Genomic DNA, 22,726 nt, shown 5'->3' with positions numbered 1-22,726 from the left:
GCAACAGCAGTTGCTGTGCATTAAAGGCTGAACCAAATAGCAATATATTTACCGTATTCAAAAAATGTCAATAAACAGGAAGCCACCTGTGGCTTACAGAGTACTCTGTGGAAGGGTTTGCCCTAAGACATCATTCAAGTAAAACATGACTAAGAGCACATTACTGTGTTGAGGTGTCACACTGACCAGCATGGATTGCACAACGGCGGTCATTTGTTCTGATACACAAGCCACTCACACACAGATACTTGCAATACATCAAGTGCATGGACAGTCAACCGCAATAGGAGTGGCAGGATATTTTCAAGTGTTTTTGATTGTAAAACTACCAGTGTGTCCCTGAGAAATATTTTTCCTGTTCCACTTATGGCCATTGCTTCAGAAGTCTGCTCTGGTGGGCGATGGGTAGCGATATTGAACTTTTCCTAGGTGAACCTGCATCCCTGTAAGTGTTTGTTTTGGGCGATTTCTGAATAATCGCCATTTTGTAGTCAGTCATCCAAGTCTGAGCTCCTTGGCGAATGCATCAGGATGTTGGGCAGTGTGGTAAAAAAACTAGGTGTATTATTCAATTCAGTCTCGTGCTTTTCTCCTCTGATTTTCAATGAGGGATCAACTTTTCAACTGTCCATGCCTCAAAGGTTTCCCACTCCCCTACAAACCAACAACCAGGTGAAACTGGCTAGTTGTTAAATGGCGGTTACTATAGAACGTGCCCTTTAGGTATTTAATACATTTTTAAACACACCCACCCACTTGCAATGAATGCTCCGCAGATCCGGAGAACATTATGTACTCCAGATCAGACAGTGTGATCAAGTGGGGGGAGACAGGGCTACTGCACTGGTTGCCCGGATTCTCTGGTTGCCAACTGAGTTACAAAAACGTATCTTCTAGTTGTAAGACAACTGGATTAATTTTGTTTAAATTTACATGAGCTTCCCAAAAAAAACGAGTTGACAGTAAACTAATCACAAAATGCAGGTAGCCACTTTGTACTTATGCACAGAGAGACAAGAACAGAAGAAACACACCCTCTAAAGCCATATTTTAGTCAAAACTGTACTATTGATGTGTGCATGGAAGAGCCGAACCACTCTCACCATGTAGACGTATGGTCATCTGCATAGTTGCTCACTTTTGTAGGCACAGTTTACATGTGCTGATGTAGTTCTCACTGAGTTGCCATCTTCCATCCACAAGCACATGGTGCAGATAAGGCAGGGGCGGAAGGTTTACGTTTACTGAGGACACTTAATGCCTGCACTCACAACATAGTCATCCGTTGAACCTCGTTGGATGGCAGAACCTGTAATACGACATGTCTAGCTCAGCCATCCAAAGAAGGGACACAGCAGGGATTTGGATGGAACAGAAAAGCCACCAGCAAGGTAAAAATGCATATATAACCCCTTCTGTTTCCTTGGTGCTGGGTTGATATCCAAGGAGGAAAGTACGAGGTGTGGTAGAGACTAGGACAGCGCCCAGAAAAGCCAACTTCAGAGGCCTAGGGAGACACTGCCATGTCCTGCATGGCTGCCTACAGGAACACCATCAGGCTGGGCAGGGTGCAGAGCACACATCTGCTGTGAGTTTCCTCTTTGCACCTTCTCCTGGGCCATTATGAGTATCGGGACTCTTGGTTAGTAAGAATCCCTTGCGGTACTCAAGAGTGCCAAAGTGAAAAGTTGTGGTACTGAGAGCTGGTCATTTCAGTCGCGTTTAATGATTGGTGGTCGCCCCCACTGTGTAATGTCCTCTGGTGTATTTCACAGAATTCCCTCCCCTGATTGTGACTGTGCTATATCTGTACAACCTCGCATAACGAGTTAGTACTGCTAATTGTATGCTGCCGGCCAACACAAATAAAGCAGAAAAACAGAAGGGCCTGCAATTAGCCTCCCAGTTCTACTCAGACAATGAGCTTCATAATAGAAAAAAGCACATCTCAGCACCTGTCTGCTCAGCATGCCACATTAGCAGGACTGGAGGCATAGAGAACCTCACAAAATCCGGCTTTGATGAATATGTATAGCACACACCATTGTTTCCCTCTCTGATCCTCTGATAGCTTAATTGCTGTGGTCAAAGGCAGCAATTAAATTAAAAGACATTTAATACTGTGCACAAAAATAGTTTTATTCTTGGCAAACTATGAAGCAAGAGGCCAACAGCTATGACACATTCTCTTGTAATGTGTGATTTCCTGTGTCTTTTCAACAAGCCACTTACACACCTGGCAGTATTTCTCAGGGGCAGTCATCGATAGATTTGCGTTAAGAACCAAGAAGCATGCATACCTTCGGTGATGCCATTTTTATTTAGGTTTTAGCTCATATTATTGTTTTTTTATGTTTGCGTTTTAAGTTGACCCTATAGTAAAAGTAATTAATGCATTTGTAATATAGGACATGCATTTGAGATTTGTGGTTCATCAAAGGGTAATACCAGGAGTCACTCAAAGTTTCATGAGTGATGTTTAGACAAGCCGTAGACCCAATTCTTGTTCCTCTTGGTATTTCATGCCCCAGGAACAATTTAATCACTGTTTATTTGGATCTGCCTCCAATAAATTGTTTCTCTTTTTGGTTTGCTTCTGTGTCGCACATGCTTGGTTGTTCATTGATGTTGAGCACACTCGGTGTGCCAAATGCTGTTGGAGCCTTTGTGGTAGATCCCCAGGCTTTGGTTTACCTGGCTGGTTGACTTGCTGGATTGCTAGCAGGGTTTGTTGCATGTGTTGTGTGTGTTGATCTTGGATGAAGGGGGTCTGGTCTTGACTTACTGGATCGCATGTGTTGTGTGTGTTGACCTTGGATGAATTGAGTCTGGTCTTGAATTACTAGATTGCATCTGTTGTGTTTATTGACCTTGTATGAAGGGAGTCTGGTCTTGGCTTACTGGATTGCATCTGTTGTGTATGTTGACCTTGGATGAAGGGAGTCTAGTCTTGACTTACTGGATTGCTAGCAGAAATTTAGAGTTTTATATAGGGCGAGCTAGACCCGAAGATATCGGGTATCAGAGCGCTTTACATGAGCACTAGTTTCGTTACACAAGGACACATTCATTTTTTTTTGTGTTAGGCACAGGGAGATTAAGTGATTTGCCCAGAATCACAGGATGTTCAGCGCCGTTGCCGAGACTCAACCCCACTTCCCCAGCTTTGAGGTCGACCGCTGTAGCCATAATGCGACATCCTCTCCCCAATTAATTAAATATAGGGGTGTTCCATGCCCCACCCTTAAAACACACTTAGTCCTGCCTTTGGAAGAGTGCATTTCTGTTTATTTCCTAGTAAGAAAATCATTGCAAATATTTGAGAATACCTAAAGGCCCAGAAGGTGCCATCCCTTGCCTTCAATGCTCTTTCACATGCCTTTTACTTTTTTCTGAATTGACATCTGTGTGCCCTAAAGCTCTGCATTTTTGGTTTTACCTTATTTTTAAGTTTGCTGTCAAAATCAGAACACATCAGTCTCCTTTTCCACTGTGTTTTAGTTATTTTCCACAAAATGTTGATGTATTACACGGAATGTTATGACTGATGCTGGGTACAAAATTTTGCGTATAATTGAGGTGTGTGTTGCAGAATTTGACGCACATGAGTGCATCATCATGAAATTTGAAACTGTTAATAATGGCCAATGTATTGATTTTAGTGCACATGCATCAAAATTCGCTAAGGCGATTCCTTAATAGCGAAAAATAAGGAATCGCTATTATAAAATCGCAAAATGAGATGCATGTACCTAATCGGTAATTTTTAGCAATTCCTTAACAATCGCTAGAAATATACCGAATACATGATTGTGAGTCGCTAACCCACAAACTAGCAAATAGTGATTTTGGTATTTGCGAATTTGGTATTTGTGATTTCGGTATTTGCGATTTTCGCAAAATGCCGGTCGCGTTATGAGCAGACTGATGACATCACAACCAGGAAGTCATACAGTCCATGCTTCATTCAGTGCTGTGAGGAGCTCAGAGGAGGAGGCAGAACACTAAAGCTGAGCAGAGACACCTCACCTGCAAAATCCAGACACATTCCACATAGCCAGGATGGCCACAAATGCTGCAGGGAACAGTGCCATACAGAGGAAAAGGAAGATGAAGTTCTCGGACAGGGAACTTGAACACCTGATAGAGGGGGTGAGCAGCAGCCACGAAAAACTGTTTGGCAAGTTGTCCCTGAAGTTGCCAGAGGCAGAGAAGCGCAAAGTATGGCTGCGCATCAAGGAGAGTGTGAATGCTGTGGAAGTTACCCACCGCAGCATAGCACACCTGAAGAAAATGTGGTATGACCTCAGGAAGCATGCCAAGGAGCGCGTAGCCGAAAGGGTGAAGGATGCAGCTGGCACAGGAGGGGGACCATCAACAGCACCCACCCACACAGCCCTGGATGACCTTGTCGAGGGGACGATCAAGCCCAAGGCAGTCGTGGGAGTCACCCAATTGGACACTTCCGGCGCAGCTAGTACACAACAAGGTAAGATACATGCAAGCGCTAATACTATGCGCACTGTATATCCATGCACATACCCTCATGTAAATCACAGTGTGAATGGAGAAGTCCATTCCACATTTTCCCTCATACACATGAAGCATCATGGGAGTTGTAGTCATGTGAGCCAAGTGGCCATGTATAATCATCAATGCCTAGTTAAACATAACAACACTTCATGTCAGACAGTTAGTTTTAATCATTATGTATGAAGTAGGCCATGTGAGAAACTTATTTAGGAACAAACAATACTAGCACTGCACTGTTGCACACACAGATGCAGCTCATGTGTACTCTGAGGACAGTGACCGGCTCATCATCTTGGAGACACCGGCAGAGACAGATGTAGAGACCCCTGTGGAGCCTGAATCTACACCCCCACCCCCACCAAAACGCAGGGCACATATACCAGCACTGCCAGAAATGGAATCAGAGTCAACTCTAGCACCAACAACAGTCCCCATCCAGCCACATGTCCCTTCGCCAGCTCCAACACCAGCACATCTGCGACTAGGACAACGACGCAGGCCCAGGGCCCGCATTGCGTCCAATGTAGAACAGGCTCCAAATGTATATGGTGGCATTGAGTTGCAGATGCTTTATCTGCAGCGCCTGCAGGGCAGACATATGGGCAGCATAAACATGCAGATCTCCAAGCTGGCCAAACACATGAGCACTATGTCTGACTGCTTGCGTGAACTCACTACAGTTGTTGCGCAGGGAAACCGACAGACAAACCATAGCCTACAGGAGCTCGCCCATGCCGTCCTTGCAGAACAACGCTCCAAACGTCGGAGGCATCGGCAGAGTTTGCTATGCTACGGATGTCAGCAAATACAAGGGCCACAACAAAGCTGAGCAACACCACTGCAGTATTGGCACGGCGCTCCGTTTCTTTACAGTGATCTGGGCCATTTCTGTGGGGACATTGCAAGGGCCTTAGGCCAAGTCACCACTGCCGTGGAACACCTCCAGCCTGGGACTGTGATTGCCAGCAATTTGGAAGGGGAGGAGGGCAGTGAGGAGGCATCGAGTCTGAGTAGTGTGTCTGTGCCATTGAGCACCAACAAGAGGCGCAGTTCGCGCAACTCAACATCAACAAGCACACATCAGGCTGATGTTGAAGAGTCATGCGACAGGAGGTAGGGGGGACGTGGCAAGAGGCGTTAGCCATGTATATACACCTCTTAGGCCATGGTGGCGTATCCATGGTCAATTTAAACATTGTGATTGCCCTCCAGTGCTGTCAACTAGTTTATTTTGACTTTATCAACCTATGCAATCACCCTCACAATTTTCAATACCTCAATTTTTTGTTAGATATGTGCTCATATCAATAAAACATTCTCAATCCATGATATCTTGTGATGGCTCATTCTTACCTCCCTCAGAAATGATGTTGTGTGATGTGTGCACGTCTCCTCTGGCCTTGGCTGTGTTTAAGTAGACAAAAAGAGAGAGGTGGCTCAATAGATTCCAGGGAAATGAGCACCGTTAACCAAAAGCAGAGAAATCGTTCCCTGGATTGAGATTCACATATATTTAAAGAAACCTATGTCATACATATCACAGTGCTGTCATATCTTCACACACATCCAAACCTCACTTAGTAACCCTTTAGTGGCTTCATATACTGTGGCATAAAAGTAAAACCCAACTGGAAAGTAGTGCTAACAAATGTTTATTTCTAAAAAGGTTACAAAAGTATACTTACTTTCATACACAGTTTAAAAATCCTTCAACCAATTTCTCAAAGGATGCGAGCCAAGTTAAACAAACACAATAAAATCATCAATTTTATGCATTGAAAAATACACTGGTTAAAATACAAGACCCCAACATGTCAATTACAATTTTCAATTGTGGTCAAAATTTGATCCAAATCTGATATACTATACAAAGGCTTCTTTCGTAAAAATAAATATTCTTATCCAGAAATCCCTTGTTCTTTGGATTCTTTAAAAAGTGCATCGACGCGTTTCGGTGGTGTCAGAACTTGTTACCCAACCACCTTCTTCAGGACAAACAGTTATTTATATACAGGGTAAATTTGTCCCCACTTTTATGAAGAATTATCATATAATGTCTGGGGTGATGTCCCCTTAGGTGTCTGATTCTTGTGTTACATATGCACATTCTAGTGTGGTCTGTATCTTTTATTTAAAAACCCTTTTTCTGTTATTATAGTTTTCGTGTTCCTGGGTTCTAACACCGCCTAGATATACACCTTCCTCCAATGTCCGAGGTCATGGGGTTGATATTAATGCCAAGTCGGTCAGGAACCCTTACGTAATGTATCTTAATATAGTGTTTGATTGGCTGAATCTGCCTCACAAAATATGGAGCTTCATTGTTTGGCCCCCATCTTCCCGTAGACTTCTGATACGTGTGTTTTCGGGGTACACCGGATTTCTGGCATTATACATTTTCTCGGTGCTATCTTCAACGAGCCGTGTTTCTCTAATGGGCGCCTCTGATGTCAGCATCTGATTTCCTTTGGCTGTGTTTGCCACATGTGCTTGTCGGTCTTGTGCGTGTGGTTGGTCGTCCACATCACTGTCATTCTCGTCCATCTCGATTGGTATGCCTCTTCTCGTGGCAATGTTGTGCAGCATGGCACATACTGCCACAATCCTGCAGCAGGTTTCGGGGTTGTACTGTAAGGCACCACCAGTCTTATGAAGGATCCTGAAGCGACTTTTCAGTATTCCGAATGTCCGTTCAACCACATTCCTTGTGCTAAAATGTGCCAGGTTGTAGTGCTCTTCCTGTGGTGTTGCTGGGTTGAGGTAAGGGGTCAGGATGTATTTGTGCAAGGCTTATGCGCTGTCACCTACAGGGTGGGAGGAAAGGGTTAGCCGCAGTAATGCAATAACATTTGGTATAATGATGTGACAAATAGGTATGTGTATGTACCAAGTAGGTGTCCCTCTCCAAATTCACCGGCAAGTAGACGCCTGTGGATGCCACTGTGGTGGAATATATACGAGTCATGTGTGCTTCCGAGGAATCGTGCTACGATGTCCGTTATTATATGCTAAGCATTGCACACTACCTGGACATTGATGGAGTAGTAAGACTTCCTGTTTCAGAAGATGTACTCGTTGGCTGAGGGGGGATAGATGGGGACATGCATGCAGTCAATGCTCCAATGATGAGTGGGAATTGTGCCACCTGGTAGTGCTCCAGTTTGGTCTGATTGAACTCCTGTGGGGTTTTAGGGAAGGTGATGTGGGTATGGATATATGTCATCATAGCGTCAAGGAATTTCCAGAAGAAGCGTGAGAGTGCGTTTTGGGATACACCTCCGGCTACTGCTATGACCCCCTGGAAACTGCCTGACGCCAATAGATGCAGGCTACATAGGACCTGCTACGGGCAGGTATGGCATTGGTCCTACGGGTCTGGTGCTGCAGTAGGGGTTCCAAATCAGCAATTATGCCCAATATCATTGCACGATTCAGACAATACTTATCGTATATTTCTTCCTCATTTTGGCCCAGCAATGTTATGCGCACGCGGAATACCCTGTCCTGTATCCTTCTCCTGCACTGGGCTGCTGCACTTATCCTCATCCTCCTGGCAAGCACATAGAGGGCTGCCATTTTGAATGGCTTACGGGGTCTCCTGATGCATTTTGAAAGGGTTTCAGATTGGTTGCACCTGTGAATTTTTTTTCTTTTTTTTCTCAACTTTACCTCTACCCCTTATTCTGCTCTTGCTAAATAGCGATTTTGATGAAAATCGCTATTTGCGAGTTTTGATGCATTGATTTGCAATTCATTATTAGCTCGTGGCTATTAGCGGGAGCAGTATCGATTTTTCGCTATTTTGGTTGATGCATTGGAAAGTGTTATTTTGCGGACGCTTACCGGCTTTTTTACCGAATTGCAATTTTTGCGAGAGGAATATTGCTTGATGCATGTGCCAGTTTATTTTTAGAAACCCTTCCTACGGATACTTAGCTCATTGTCTATACCTTTGGCTTGTGCACTCCCAGAACAACAAAAAAACACAATTAGAAGGAGGTTCCCTGGGGAGTTTATAGACCTAGCACAATTACATACCCCATATTACTGACTTTGAAAACACAAAGTAAAAGTGGGTCTAAAGGAAATAGTGAGTTATGAGTTACTGATCACTGTTCTACTCTTAATTGACACATATTCCTAACCAGTGAATGATGCATCTAAGGTGTAAAAGTACCCATCAGATATCGTTCGGTGCCGCCCTTGTCATCATCTGGGACTCCTTCCACCAAGTAGGGTGTTACTGCATCCCACAGTAAGAAGAAGTGGATGCCCCAGTGTGGCTTAGGGTTTTTAATGGTAACTCAACTACGATACCTGAAAAGCAGTGCATGTGCAATAAGGGGGGAGTGTAAGTGTGAGAATAAAAATGGAGAGTATAGAGCAACCAATGATTTATTAATTACCTCTAATACTTCCAAAGACTTAAAAACAGTGCGTATAGTGCAATAGTAGGTTTAAACAAATATCTACTATATAGTTGTAGAAGAGGTCGACATGTTTCAGCAGGTAGGGGACTAGGATCTGTCGTGGTCCTCCAGATACCTTCTTGGTAGGACGTAAGTGCTGCGCCTCACCTGGCTACGGGAGGTCTCCGAGATGGCCCAGAGGGACGCCCGGAGTACCGACGGGCAGAGCAGTGCTCTATCTACCTGAGCCGTAGCCGGCAAGCCTATCCCACCATCATACCAGGGGAGAGTGAGCTTAGAGAAAGTGATGCGGGGCTTGCTGTCCCAGAGCTGTGCCTCTGAAGGGCCTCTATTTCCCTAAAGTAGGATGAGGGTACCGGGTCCATTGCATTTTGAAGTGCGTACAAGAATCGGGGAAGGGCCATCATCTTGAAAAGCACCGCCCTACCCAAGAATGAGAGCGGGAGTGCCTTCCACCTCATCACATCCTCCTTAAATCGGGTCAGTGGGGGGGCCACGTTTTTAGTATATCTCAACTTCGGATCTAACATGACATAAATGCCGAGATATCGGAACCCCACCGGTTCGATCTGTATCGGGCAGGTATTCAGGATCACTGGCGGATCTCCTCTAAGGACAAAGAGCACTGATTTCGACTAGTTAATTACAAAGCCAGAATATCTCCTGAATATAGCAAGCACGTCAAGAAAACATATCAACGATCCCCTGGGATTGGTTAGGTAAAGCAGGATATCATACGCGTATAGCGAGATCTTGTCCTCCCATTCCAGTGACCAACGCAGCCCTCTGATCGACCGGTCCCATTTGACCCACGCCACCAATGGCTCGAGAGCCAGTGCAAATAGGAGCGGGGACAAGGGACATCCCTGTCTCGTGCCTCTGCTCAGAGGGAAGTCGGCAGACTTTCGATTATTCACCACTACCCTGGAAAGGGGTTCGGCATACAAGAGATGGACCCAGCCATTGAACTCCGGTCCAAAGCCCATCTTCCCCAGGACTGTGAACAAGTAGGGCCACTCCACCCGATCAAAGGCCATGGTGGCATCCAAAGATACCAGCACTGCCGGTTCCTGTATCGTCAGGGCCCTGCCCACTATCCCGTGTAGCCTTCGAAGGTTAAGGGCCGTGCTGCGATGCGGCATAAAGCCAGATTGATCCGGGTGGATCAGGGTGGTGATGACTTTAGTTAGCCTCGTCGCCAGTAACTTCGCCAGAATTTTAGGCTCAGCGTTTAGCAATAAAATGGTCCTATAGGAGGAACAGAGCGTCCTAGGCTTACCTGCTTTATGGATGACGACGATATCCGCTACTCGCTGTCGTATGGGAGTTGACCTCTCTCTTTACTCTCTACAAACATGGTGCGGAAAAACGAGGCAAGCCTGTTTGCGCTCAATTTATATATCTCTATAGGGATGCTGTTCGGGCCTGTTGTCTTCCCCGAGTGTACCCCTCTGATGGCCTGTGCTACTTCATCATTCGTGAGTGGGGAATCTAAGTATTTCTGATTATCGTCCGATAGCGTGGTCATCTGAATATCATGGATCATGTCCGCGTTGTCACCTTCCGTGTATTCCCCAGCGGACGTATACACTTCCCCCTAGTAATCCGAGAACTCATTCGCAATAATCTGCGGGTCAGTTATCATCTCGGAATCACCTCTCTGCAACTCCGGTAGTAGCTGAGACGCCCACTCTCCCTTCTCAAGCCACGCTATCAGTTTGCCTGCTTTATCACCATGTTCGTATATCCTGCTCTGAATCTCGCCATGTTGTGATTTGGCCCTATTTCTAGCTAAGCCCCTATATTCACCCTGGAGGAGTTTCAACCGGTGCATACCATCCGGAGTCGCATCATTGGATACCTCGATCTCCCGCCTGGTTACCTCCGCCTCCCCCCGTACTATTTCGGCCTGGCGTTTCCTCTTTTTCGGTATGACCAAAGATAAAGACTCCCCTCGAATGACAGTCTTGTATGACTCCCACAGGGACTGCGCGGAGTCCACAGAGTCCATATTCTCCTGGAAGTACCTTTCCGTACTTTTAATAATTTCTTTCTTAATAGCGGGGTCTCTCAGGTGCCATGCATTTATAGGAGCTACTCTACCTACGTCAGATTGGCCAGTTTCCAACCGGAGCCAAATCGGTAAGTGATCAGATAATCCCCTACCCAGGTGTCGCACCTCCCGGACCGCTGCCGCCTGGGCCGCCGGTATCATGACATAATCTTTTCTAGAAAGGGCTTGGTGTGCAGCGGACACGTGCGTATAATGTACCCCGCTTGGGTTGTTCAACCTCCAACCGTCGATAAGCCCTGTTGTTTCTAAAAAGTCGTGAAGCCATCTCTGAGCCGGCCTCAGAATTCGGGCCGGGTGTCAATCCACCTCTCCATCCATCACTGCGTTGAAGTCCCCTCCCATCACCAGTAGGCTCATGGGCAAAGTCAGGAAGATTGCACCCAGGTCTCTAAAAATGTCAGTTTGCAGGCCTGGTGGGACATAGACGGACATAAAAGTGACAGTCCTCCCCTCCCACTGCCCCGATACGCCAATGTATCTGCCTCGATGATCAGCCCACATGGCTGTATGGCCAGGGGAAAGGAGTTTTTTAACAGGACACCTACTCCCCTAGACCCCGTGGTGAATCCCGGTTGCGCCACCAGCTTGTAACCCCCTTTGTGTAAGGCCATGCATCGATTACCAACTAGATGTGTCTCCTGCAGTAGCACTACATCTGGGGAATGCCGCCGAATCAACTGATTCACCATTCCCCTCTTAATTTTGTCTCCAAGACCATTCACATTCCACCTGACCACATTTATCCCCGATCCTCGTCTAACCGTAGCCATTATAATGGTAAGGCATCATTCCAGTCATAGCCACGTCACCAGATGCAAAAAGAAAAAGAAAACAAATTGCAAACAACACTGCACACAATACAATCCAAAGATCAAAAAACCCCATCCATCGCAACCCCCATCCCCCCTCCCTGCACCCCTGCATATGGCTGTCGCCCATCCCCAACTAGCAGTGTGCCTGTCGCCCAAATACTAACCTATAAACTAACTAAAAGTAGTAGGAAGGAGGAGGACCGACACCCTGCCCCCTCTCTCCAGGCCCCCAAACACATCCCCGGAATCCGGGGCAATCCACAGCAAGTCTACAGTTAAATGAGTCTAGTCAGAAAATTAGCTGCGGAACCACCCCACCCCCTGGCAATCCAATACTGCGCATAAATGCCTACGTCCTTCTTCACTCTTGGTCCTGTTGTTCCTCTTCTCCACCGCGGTCTCGATCCTCCGGCCCGCTCGAATGCCTGCTGTCCAACCAGTCCGACGCCACCTCTGGGTTATCGAAAAACCAGGCCTTCCCGCTGGCCTCCACACGCAGGCGGGCCGGGAACATCATGGCATATTTCAGGCCCTTGTTCCTGAGTTTCTTCTTCACCGGTAGAAAACTCTGTCGTTGTTTATATACCATCTGAGTGAAGCCCGGAAAAAAGGATAGCGTGGCATTTTCGAACTGCAGGGGGGTCCCTGATCGAGCCGTCTGCAGATTCACATCCCTGTCTCGAAAATTCAGGACTCTCGCAATCATCAGGCGAGGGGGGCCCCATGCCTGGTCCTCCCCCCCGGTACTTTATGTGCTCGCTCGACTGTGAAAAAGTTACTCAGTCCCTTGGGCTTGAGGTGGTTGAGGACAATGTCTTTGACCTCTTGCTGCAGCAACGCCATATCATCGATCAAACTGGCAGTCTTGATATCAAGTGACTTGACTTTCTCACTTGCCTTCGTGAGATACGTCCATATCAAGTTAACCTCGATCATTACTGTGTCCAATTTATTATCTAAAGCTTCCATTTTTTGGCTCAAAGATGCCTGGACCCCACTTATGGCTGCCATGACATCCTTGAGCCTTGGTTCAGTGGGAGAGCCCGTATCATCTCCCCCCGTCGACTGGGCCATCTTCATCTCTATGGGAAGCCCTTGGGCATAGTATAGCGGTCCAACTTGTTAGATTGTATGTGTTTAGATCCCTTGGAGGATCTGGGCAGGGATTTTTCAGTATACGGCTTAGTCGACATCTAAACGCCGTTTCTTTGTCACCACCAGTCCCAGATCTTAAGAATACACCCACGGGCCATGGTCTGAGGGTTCACCTTATGTCTTCCAGCCGCACCGCGTCCAGTGGATGGGTCACTGCGTCCCGAGGAGTCCTAGCAAGTCAATATCCAAGCCCCCTAATTAGCAAGCAAGGGGGGGGAGGTCGTCGAGACAGCCGTGTCTCCAATGCCGGTCATCCAACCATACAACGTCCAGATTGCCACACACTATTGCCCACACCTCCCACTTCACAAGGAGATCAGTTTGCTCCGCGACTCCAACTGCGGGGTGCAGAAACTGCAGATAGCAAAGGTCCACTTCTCTCCAGACGGCACACCGCGTGTACCAGCAGGCGGACACTTCACGCCATCCCCAGAACCAGTATTCAGGATTGGCAGGTCCACTGGGGGTTTCACCCACGTTGTAGTGCCACACTTCCTCATGCCGCTCCTGCAGCAGTCTGTGCAGGAGAATCACGCCCTGGCACCTCTCCACTGCAATAAGGGAAAGCACGCCCGGCCGGGTCACCTCTCGAGCCACCTCGCCCCGACACCCCTCAGATCTCTCCGCAGGAGCTGGACGTCTCCGTGGCCACTGCTGCCCTTTGTTCCGCGCAGATACCTGGCACCGCCCTCCGGTCACTGGATCCCAGTGCCGGCCCATCCGTATATGCGGGCCAGTGCGGGACAGCTACAATCGTTTCAGGGGCAAACGCCACCAGTCCAAGGCACCTGTGGGTAGTGCGCTCCCACCTTATGCCGTCTTGTCCAGTCGCCGCCGGCCCCGGGCCGTCACCTCACGAGGCAGTGCTCCCCACCCGCTCAAGAAGTAGGGTTGCTCCTCTCTCCGGCCCCACGGGGCGGTCCAGGCCAAACTCGCAGCGCCAGGGTCTCTCCGCAACGGCACCAACACCGCGACAGCGTCGTCCCCTACACCACTCCACTGAGCCCCCCGCAGCCCCCAACAGGCATCGGATAATTTTCGGGCCAGACCGGCGACTTCCGGCCTCGGCCCCAATGTTTATGGGTTCGGCGGCGGACTCTTCAATCACTCCAGCCCCGGCTGCACCAGAGGTGTAGGGCTGCTCTTCTCCCAAGTCCCAGAGGGCAGTCCAGGCCAATCCACCGGCGCCAAGGCCCCTCCGTTACAGCATCGCCCCCTTGCTGCACCCCGCTGGGCCCCCAGCCGCCCCGGACAGGCAGCGGAAGAATTTCGGGGCCGGACCGGTAACTTCCGGTATTCGGCCCCGATGTTTATAAATTCGGCGGCGGGCTCTCCAGTCACTCGAGCCCCCGTCTCCAAACGTGCGCAGGCTGCAGATTGCCGGACGGCACAGCTCCGTGCCCGGGCTCCGCAGGCGGCCCGGAGACACAGCGGGAGATGCCGCTTTCCTTCAGCAGTCAGGCGGTGGGGTTAGATTACAGAATTACTGCCAGGATATTAAAGCTGGACAGGGAGGTCGGCGGAGCAGAGCTCTCACGCAGCCATCTTGGTCGCGCGCGTGGCTCCTCCTCCCCATCCCTCACCTTTTTAACATTGACCAATACTCTCACCAATAAAGCTAAGTTCAAAATGTTCAAGAGTATTTGAGCCAATTTCAAAAGCACTACACTTGAGTTTTATTCACTCACTATCACCACCTCACCCTCAAAAACAACCAGCTCCGCTGTAATCAGGCGTCACAGCACATCCTGGAAACATTCAGTGCCCAGGTTGGGAACCCTATGATGAAGCATGTCACCTACTAGGTAAGTGAGTGAGGGTTCTTTTACAAAACCTTCGGGTTCCTCAGGCAGCTCAGACACCTGATACATCCACCCTAAATGAGGGGAGAGATGTGTGTGTGTTAAATTAAAGAAAAGTCCTGTTCTGTTTGTTTTTCATATCAATCCTTAATCCACACTGAGATGGGACAGGCTAGACTTCTTACAGGCCCCTTTTCCATGCTTAATTTAGATTACAAAATATTATCCCAATAACTGTAAGTACAGTAGCCAACATTAAGCCACAAAGACCATATCAATATTTTCCGATGCGTAACACCACCTTACATATCAAGAGACTATTTACCATAATGCAGGAGATGCCATTAGAGTTTAGATAAAAGGAAATAGTGTTGTTGGTAGACCCAGAAGATGCATTCAATATGCTAAGCTATTGGCAATCTTTAAAAAGATGGGTCTAGGGGACACTAAAATCAAATGTTTTAGATTACTATACTGTGAACCTATCGCAAGAGTTCACGTTGGTAAACTTGTCCCTGATTCATATAGAATATATCGAAGCACTAGGCACTCTCCGCTATGGTATTTGCCCTAACAATAGAGCCATTTGCAGAATGAATGAGGAGGGAAGGGAGGGACAGGGGATTCCGCGGCTGATGGAGTGCATGTGATCTCAGTATACGCAGATTAAAGCATTTAGTACTTGAAAAATGTGTTTTCAGGTATAGGCTCAAATTGGTCTAAGACATGCAATTCCATTGTTACCAAAGATGAAGGCTGGACCACAACTGTTGGCAGACTGCAACATAATGTGGGAATGGCATACATTCCGATACCTGTGAATTAGGAAATATTACTTAGTAGACTATCTAAACAAAAGGGACTAACTTCATTAGGGAGGAGGCCACTTTCTGGGAGACACTGATGTTATCAGTAATTGGTCGCATAGATTTGACATGCTACCTAGACTCCTGTACCACTTTCCAATTTAGCAATTTTGATTTCAAGACTATCATTTAGAGAGCTAGACATACTGATTGAAAATCTAATTTGGGGAGATGGCAGACTCAGGGTGGCACTCAAAATGATAAAACTAACAATCCTGAAGGGAGGCCTAGGAGTTCTCGATCTACAAGTGCATTATTTAGCGGCTCAGATACCATGGTTAGTGAGATGGATGGAAGTGCAGGAGATTTTGTACAAAACTGACGTCACAGTTACTATTATTTGCACCAAATATACCATTGGTAAGCTTTCCTAACAAGTCAGAATACCTAACTATTACCAAAATGTCTGCATGGACCAGAGTGGGACTAACCAAAGTGGATGAGTGTTACATGGTGGGTGAGTTGAGGACTCTGGAGTCAGTGATGTAGAAGTATGGTCTTCCGGACAGTCTTTCAAGTATGGGATTCAAAGTGTTAAAACTACCAATCCTGGAGGGAGGCCGAAGAGTTCCCGATCTACAAATGTATTATTTAGCTGCTCAGATACCATGGTTAGTGAGATGGACGGAAGTGCAGGAGGCCTTGTACAAGACTGACATCACTATATGCGCCAACTATATCATTGGCAGGCCTTCCTCACAAGCCGGGATACCTAACTATTACTAAAATGACTGCATGGACCAGAGTGGGGCTAACCAGAGGTGGTGAGTGTTACATGGTGGGCGAGTTGAGGACTCTGGAGTCAGAGATGGAGAGGTATGGTCTTCTGGCCAGTTTTTGAAGTATGGGATTGTTGCGCAGAACTATAGAATAAATGGGGCCCTGACTTATCCAAGACTCAAATACATGAGGTGCTGTCATAAGTATTTACCATGGAAAAAGGGCATAGAAAAATCACATAGTTTTATTGGGCTATCTTGAAGTTAACTTGATATACATTGAATAGGATAAGGAATTTATGGTAGGCAAACATGGCAAAAGTGCTAACAGACGGAGAGTCAATTATAATAATGAATATACCCGTAAGTTGACTAGAGACACTAAATGTAGGAATTCTCCTTTCATTTTTTTCAATTAAACCTACTGAACTTTGTAAGATGCTAGGAGCAGTTGCAATGAAAACACCCGGAATAATTACCAGGATACAGAATTCCGCCACATGGTATGGGAGTACCCTAATGTTGGTCACTTTGGGAGTACATTATGCACATTTTGAACAGATCTTCAGATATAACACAGTTATGTAACCAGAGGGTTGTTTACTGGAACTTTTTGCCTGCTCAAAACAGAAGAAGGCAGAGACCTGTTTGTTTTAGCCAAAAGAGCCATCATGATGCATTGGGGAGCAGCGGCAGCCCGTCGAAACGATAAATGAATAAGAGATGTTGAAAATATGGGACAAGGAGGAGAGCATAGCCCTATATAGTGAAGAAAGAAGCGGGATCCCTAGGCGTCATCTAGCACGTATGTGTGATGAGGTCCTACTAACCTTTACTAAACAAAGATCTGAGAAAGGAAAGTACATTAATAGGAGGTTGATTGAAAATCTAAATCCACATGGTATTTGGCACATACTTTTTAAGGATTGGAGTCTTGTTGAAGCCACAACACCAAATCAATTTCACACCAGGAAATGTATGACCAGTGTACTTTTAATAGGACTGAAAGGACTGACTGGGTGGGTTGGTGGAATCCTGGTGCCTAAAAGCAGTACACCAGTTTTAATTGTTTTATAATGTTATTGGTTTCTAAGAATGTGAATGTGGACAATACTAGCCATTTCTGGAGAGGAGTGAAACTCATTGAGTAGAATTGTTCTTGAAATGTAGATAACGATGTGCAATGCCAATGTGTAATGTGATAATGTTTATGCAAACAGAAAACTAAAAAACAGATTCACAAAATGAAATCCAACAAGTAATTCAGTTTTTTTGTAAACCTTCCGGAAAATATGAACTACTTGGTTACGCTAAGTTTAGAATGTGTAAGCCTGGCAAATTGTACCAATTATACCAGCTAACAAACCCACTCATTTTTAATAATTTAAATCTGCAAACTTTTCAAGTACTATGAAATATCACCCTCTAGGGTGTAATGAGTATCCTGCAGGAAGAGTCTTGCTCTCCACTTCGGCCTGGAATATCACTGTCCTGTCCCGAGTCACCTGTTGAAAAACCCTAGTGTCCAAAACGTGCTAGTTGTCAAATTACCCTCAGCCCATAATCTCTGGCAGTGTCACATTACCCCTTTCTAATGATTTGACCCTCTTCTTCCATACCATCAGTGTCGGGTCCGCCAGATAGCCCTTACTGCGTCACCTCCATCAAGGTACTTCCCAGAAACAAGAGCAGTTCATCCATTTTCATCAGACCTTTGCAAAGGATTTGCATTATCATCACGTTCACACTCTTTATACTTATTTGAATGAACAGATCAGTGCCACTTTCAACTATGCAGTGATCACAGCACAAGTGTCTCCTTAGTGCAGACTGATTATGATGGAGCAAATCCACTCTACAGCTTTGTGCTTGCACCTAGGAAATTACATAGAGGAATCCAGCAATGGAATTTATAAAACGAAATAAGTGTATGCCCTTATTTTAACTGGTACAAAAGGGGGTGGTGATGGACGGAGCATCTGACTCGATCAAACACTCACATCCACTCAAAAGATCTGGGTTTAATCCATCACCGTTCTTTAGCCCACTATGCCACCCTAGTTCAGACATGGCTATATGCAAATCAGTCTGACCCTGTGCCTCATGGGAACAGTCCAGCCCGAACTGCCAAGCCATGTCTTCCCTGGACCGGAAACAAGCTTCCAAGGACCGGTTTCTGGCATTCCAGCTTCTTCAGTCCGGCTTGCTTGAATCCAGTGGCAAAGTGAGCAAGGGACTCACGTCTGAGCATACCCTGCCACACTTATGGAGGCCAAAAGCGGTACAAAAAGGGGGTGGTGATGGAAGGAGCATCTGACTCAATCAAACACTCACATCCACTCAAAAGATCTGGGTTTAATCCATCACCGTTTTTTAGCCCACTCTGCCACCCTAGTTCAGACATGGCTATATGCAAATCAGTCTGACCCTGTGCCTCATGGGAACAGTCCAGCCCGAACTGCCAAGCCATGTCTTCCCTGGACCGGAAACAAGCTTCTGAGGACCGGTTTCTGGCATTCCAGCCTTCTTCAGCCCGGCTTGCTTGAATCCAGTGGCAAAGTGAGCAAGGGACTCACGTCTGAGCATACCCTGCCACACTTATGGCGGCCAAAAGCGGTACAAAAGGGGGTGGTGATGGACGGAGCATCTGACTGGCACAGGGTCAGACTGATTTGCATATAGCCATGTCTGAAATGCGGTGGCTGAGTGGGCTAAAGAATGGTGATGGATTAAACCCAGATCAGTTGACTGGAGGTGAGTGTTTGATTCGCTCAAACGCTCCGTCCATCATCCCGTTTTGTATCGCTTTGTTCGCCCTAAGTGTGGCAGGGTATGCTCAGACATGAGTCCCATTGCTCACTTGGCCACTGGATTCAAGATAGCCTGGCTGATGAGGATTATGAATCCGAAACCGGTCCCAGGATGCTTGTTTCCGGTCCATGGAAGACATGGCTTGGCAGTTCGGGCTGGACTGTTCCCATGAGGCACAGGGTCAGACTGATTTGCATATAGCCATGTCTGAAATGGGGTGGCTGAGTGGGCTAAAGAATGGTGATGGATTAAACCCAGATCTGTTTACTTGGTGTGAGTGTTTGATTGGTTCAGATGCTCCGTCCATCACCACCCCCTTTTGTACCGCTTCGTTCGCCATAAGTTGGCAGGGTATGCTCAGACGTGAGTCCCTTGCTCACTTTGCCACTGGATTCAAGCAAGCCTGGCTGAAGACGGCTGTAATGCCAGAAACCGGTCCTCGGAAGCTTGTTTCCGGTCCAGGGAAGACATGGCTTGGCAGTTCGGGCTGGACTGTTCCCATGAGGCACAGGGTCAGACTGATTTGCATATAGCCATGTCTGAAATGGGGTGGCTGAGTGGGCTAAAGAATGGTGATGGATTAAACCCAGATCAGTTGACTGGGGGTGAGTGTTTGATTCGCTCAAACACTCCGTCCATCATCCCCTTTTGTATCGCTTATTTTAACTGAGCACAATAGCTCCTGAATTGACAAATGTTTTCCACTGTATTTTCTTTTTCTTGTCACAAAATAGTACATTCAGTGACATTAAATTCTATGAGTGTGCTGCCCTGTGCTTAACTGTCCTGGATCATCTTCTCTCTTTTCAGAACACTTCATCTTAAAGGAGGTACCACAGGGATACATCCAGAAGTGGGGACATTGAGGATCCCCGCTTCCTCCCTGCAGCTTTCCAGCAAACGTAGCAAAGCAGATTCCCTATGCCTTCAAGATTTCACTACAGACTTGCAATTCGATAAGTAAGTGGAATAGTAGTTTTGTGTAACCGTCAACTCAATTAAGCCTTCACGCTTCTTGAAGTAGGTGCAACATACTACGCATTTTGATGAAGGCCTTGTGCCTGTGTCCGTCATTAAGAGGAGTAAAGGTGGGTTATCAGTAACTAAGTAAAGCTACTGCAGGAAGCAGGTCACTGGACAGTGAGAAAAGAAACCCAGGTTTGTGTATTGTGGAAAATGCTTTCCACAACATCCTATTTTTTAGGGATTTCAGAAAATCGTTGTCTAGACCAGTAAAGCCACTGTGCTGAGTATGCTCCCACCTACTATCATCACCTGATTGACGTTTAAAAAGACCGATGAAATTAAGCACGGTTTCCTGGATGCATCACAGGCAAGCTTCATTTTTATTGACTTGGACAAATGCTGGATTTGTGTCCAACTCCAACAGTCACGGTCTGCACTGAGCATGCCCAATGACAGTGCACTCAATGCAGATAGCCGTAATGCATTGTATTAATATACTGTGGTTTCAGGAGCGCTATAATAGCTAAAGGTTCAAATAAAAGTAGGTAACACATTGGTTAACAGTTAGTAGCTATATCTTGATCATTTGTAATGCTTGTTATAGTTTAGTGGCAAAGTCCAGGTTTTTGTCGCTTCATGTGACCCCTGTGCAAAAACATTACTGCACAGTTCATACTATTTTTAAAGCAGTTTGCTGTTAAGTTGACAAAATGTTTTCTGACACAAGTGCCTTACAAGCTGCTAGCCGCCTGAGACGGCACAACGCCTCTATTGAATATGATCAGCCTAGTCCCTTATTAGAAAGTCTGATCACTTTGTGGTGGTTTTGAGTGGAGTTCTGCATCCCTGATGATTCGAACGGTCTGTTACGCCAAAGGAGTACAGTGTCTAGGCGAAGCCTGTCCTAATATGAAGGGATTTTGTTCTTCAATTTCAGGTACTTCCATTGCATTCTCTGGTGCGTTCTTGTGTGTTCCAGGCAGGCGCACAACACCCATTGGGCTCACAGGGCTTCAACCCCCCCCCCGTCGTGTGTGTCAGCCTGGGCTGACACAGCTTCTCTGGCTGAGGAGCATCGCATTGCAGCCGTGCCCGAGTACTTAACAGGTCTTTAAAAGACCATTTACTTGCAAATTAGGCTTTTGTTGTGTGTTGACCCCTTCTTACAGCCACTCTGTCTATTGTGGAAGAATTAGCCCCCACCGAAATATTTTTCAGCCCCACCCGAAATTTGGCTTTAGTTGCCCACGTGGTTCCAGGAGCCTGTTCGTGAAGTGCAAGTAATTTTTGTTGGTCAAGTGGTGTAGTGCGCACAACATAGTGTGCCTACCAGGTGCGAGTCGCCCTCTCCCCCATAATGACATGAAGCAGGTTGTTGTCGTTCACCTCGTAGTTTTTTATTAAAACTTCAAGCAGTGTAATTAATCCTTCATTCATCTTGATTAAGGTAAATCTTTAAAATACTTGCTTATCGACAACAACAACATTAAAATAATCTCAAAGTTATACATTGCCATTATATTTACGCCCCCCTCTCCAAGGGGCCTTTTGCTTGTCCTTCGGGCTGTGACAGCCTGCTCTCCTTAAGTTGACCGCCCTCCGGTCAACAGAGCCGCAAGTAAATAATCTGCCACTATTTGTGACAACCATACCGGGGTATACCCCCTCCAATGTTTATAAACATACACGGCCTCTTGGGTAGGGCAGGAGGGGTCAGGACCACCAGCAGGTCAGTCCCCCCTCTCCCGCCAGCCCAGAGCCCCACAATGACTGCTTGCCCTTTCCATGGGCAGCCAGTCCATACCAAAAAGGAAGTCCACACCCTTTTCTTGCCTGGGACACCGCCATTCTCTTCCTTGTTGCAGGGATGGGTGGGTGGGTAATTCTTTGCTGGTCTGCTGCCGCCGGAGCTGTTGAGAGAGGACAAAGAGGATTAGTTCGGCCTCCCCCGAGGCTTTTGTACCCTCGGGGGAGGGAAGGTCGACCCTGCCTTCCTGATGACGTTAGGCTCACGTGGTAGGCTCACGTGGTCCTGCCTCCCTTCTATCTTGCTGGCTCTTCCCTGTCCTGTTTCTGCCTCGAGGACGACTCTGATGGCTCCGGCCCCCGGATGCCACTAAGGGCGCAACGCCCCTAGGAGCGGGTGGCGCCGTTCATGACGCGCGTCCGTCAATATTATTTCAATCTGTCATTATTTAAGAGGTAAAAAAAAGAGTTGGGTGAGCCGCGAAAGACGCACCGCCGCCATTTTGTTAGGATGTATATAAAAACGAGTTGGGTGAGCCGCAAAAAGATGCACGGCCGCCATTATTTAAGAAAAAAAAACCTGTATTGAAACGCAGCTCACCCAGTGTCTTTTATACCCAGGCCTGGCTCCAGGAATTTTTATTTGGGTGGGCCAAGGGTGCATTCGGATGGGCCACCGCAGGCCCGATTTGTCGCTTATATGTCTAGCCAGGCCTGCTCTGGGCCGTCCTTTATCTCTTCTTAGTCTTAAAAAGCCCAGTAAAATGCATTATTTTCCAAATCTCTTTTTCAATGTTATAACTCTCAAAAAC

At 46.8% G+C, this 22,726-nt stretch overlaps 1 protein-coding gene across 6 annotated transcripts in view; it reads left to right on the top strand.

The window, feature by feature from the left end:
• MYOM1 (myomesin 1) overlaps positions 1 to 22,726 on the top strand; it is a 699,631-nt gene that overhangs the window by 113,071 nt on the left and 563,834 nt on the right. For all 6 annotated transcript variants that reach the window (XM_078687471.1, XM_078687468.1, XM_078687469.1 and 3 more), the window contains one exon: positions 20,013 to 20,162. In XM_078687471.1, coding sequence (XP_078543597.1) covers positions 20,013 to 20,162 — 150 coding nt within the window. The remainder of the gene's footprint in view (positions 1 to 20,012; positions 20,163 to 22,726) is intronic.

This window comes from Lissotriton helveticus, chromosome 4_1 (assembly GCF_964261635.1).
Source record: "Lissotriton helveticus chromosome 4_1, aLisHel1.1, whole genome shotgun sequence".
Taxonomy (NCBI): domain Eukaryota; kingdom Metazoa; phylum Chordata; class Amphibia; order Caudata; family Salamandridae; genus Lissotriton; species Lissotriton helveticus.
The sequence above is the reverse complement of the archived record's forward strand: the minus strand, read 5'-3'. Positions and strand labels throughout refer to the sequence as shown.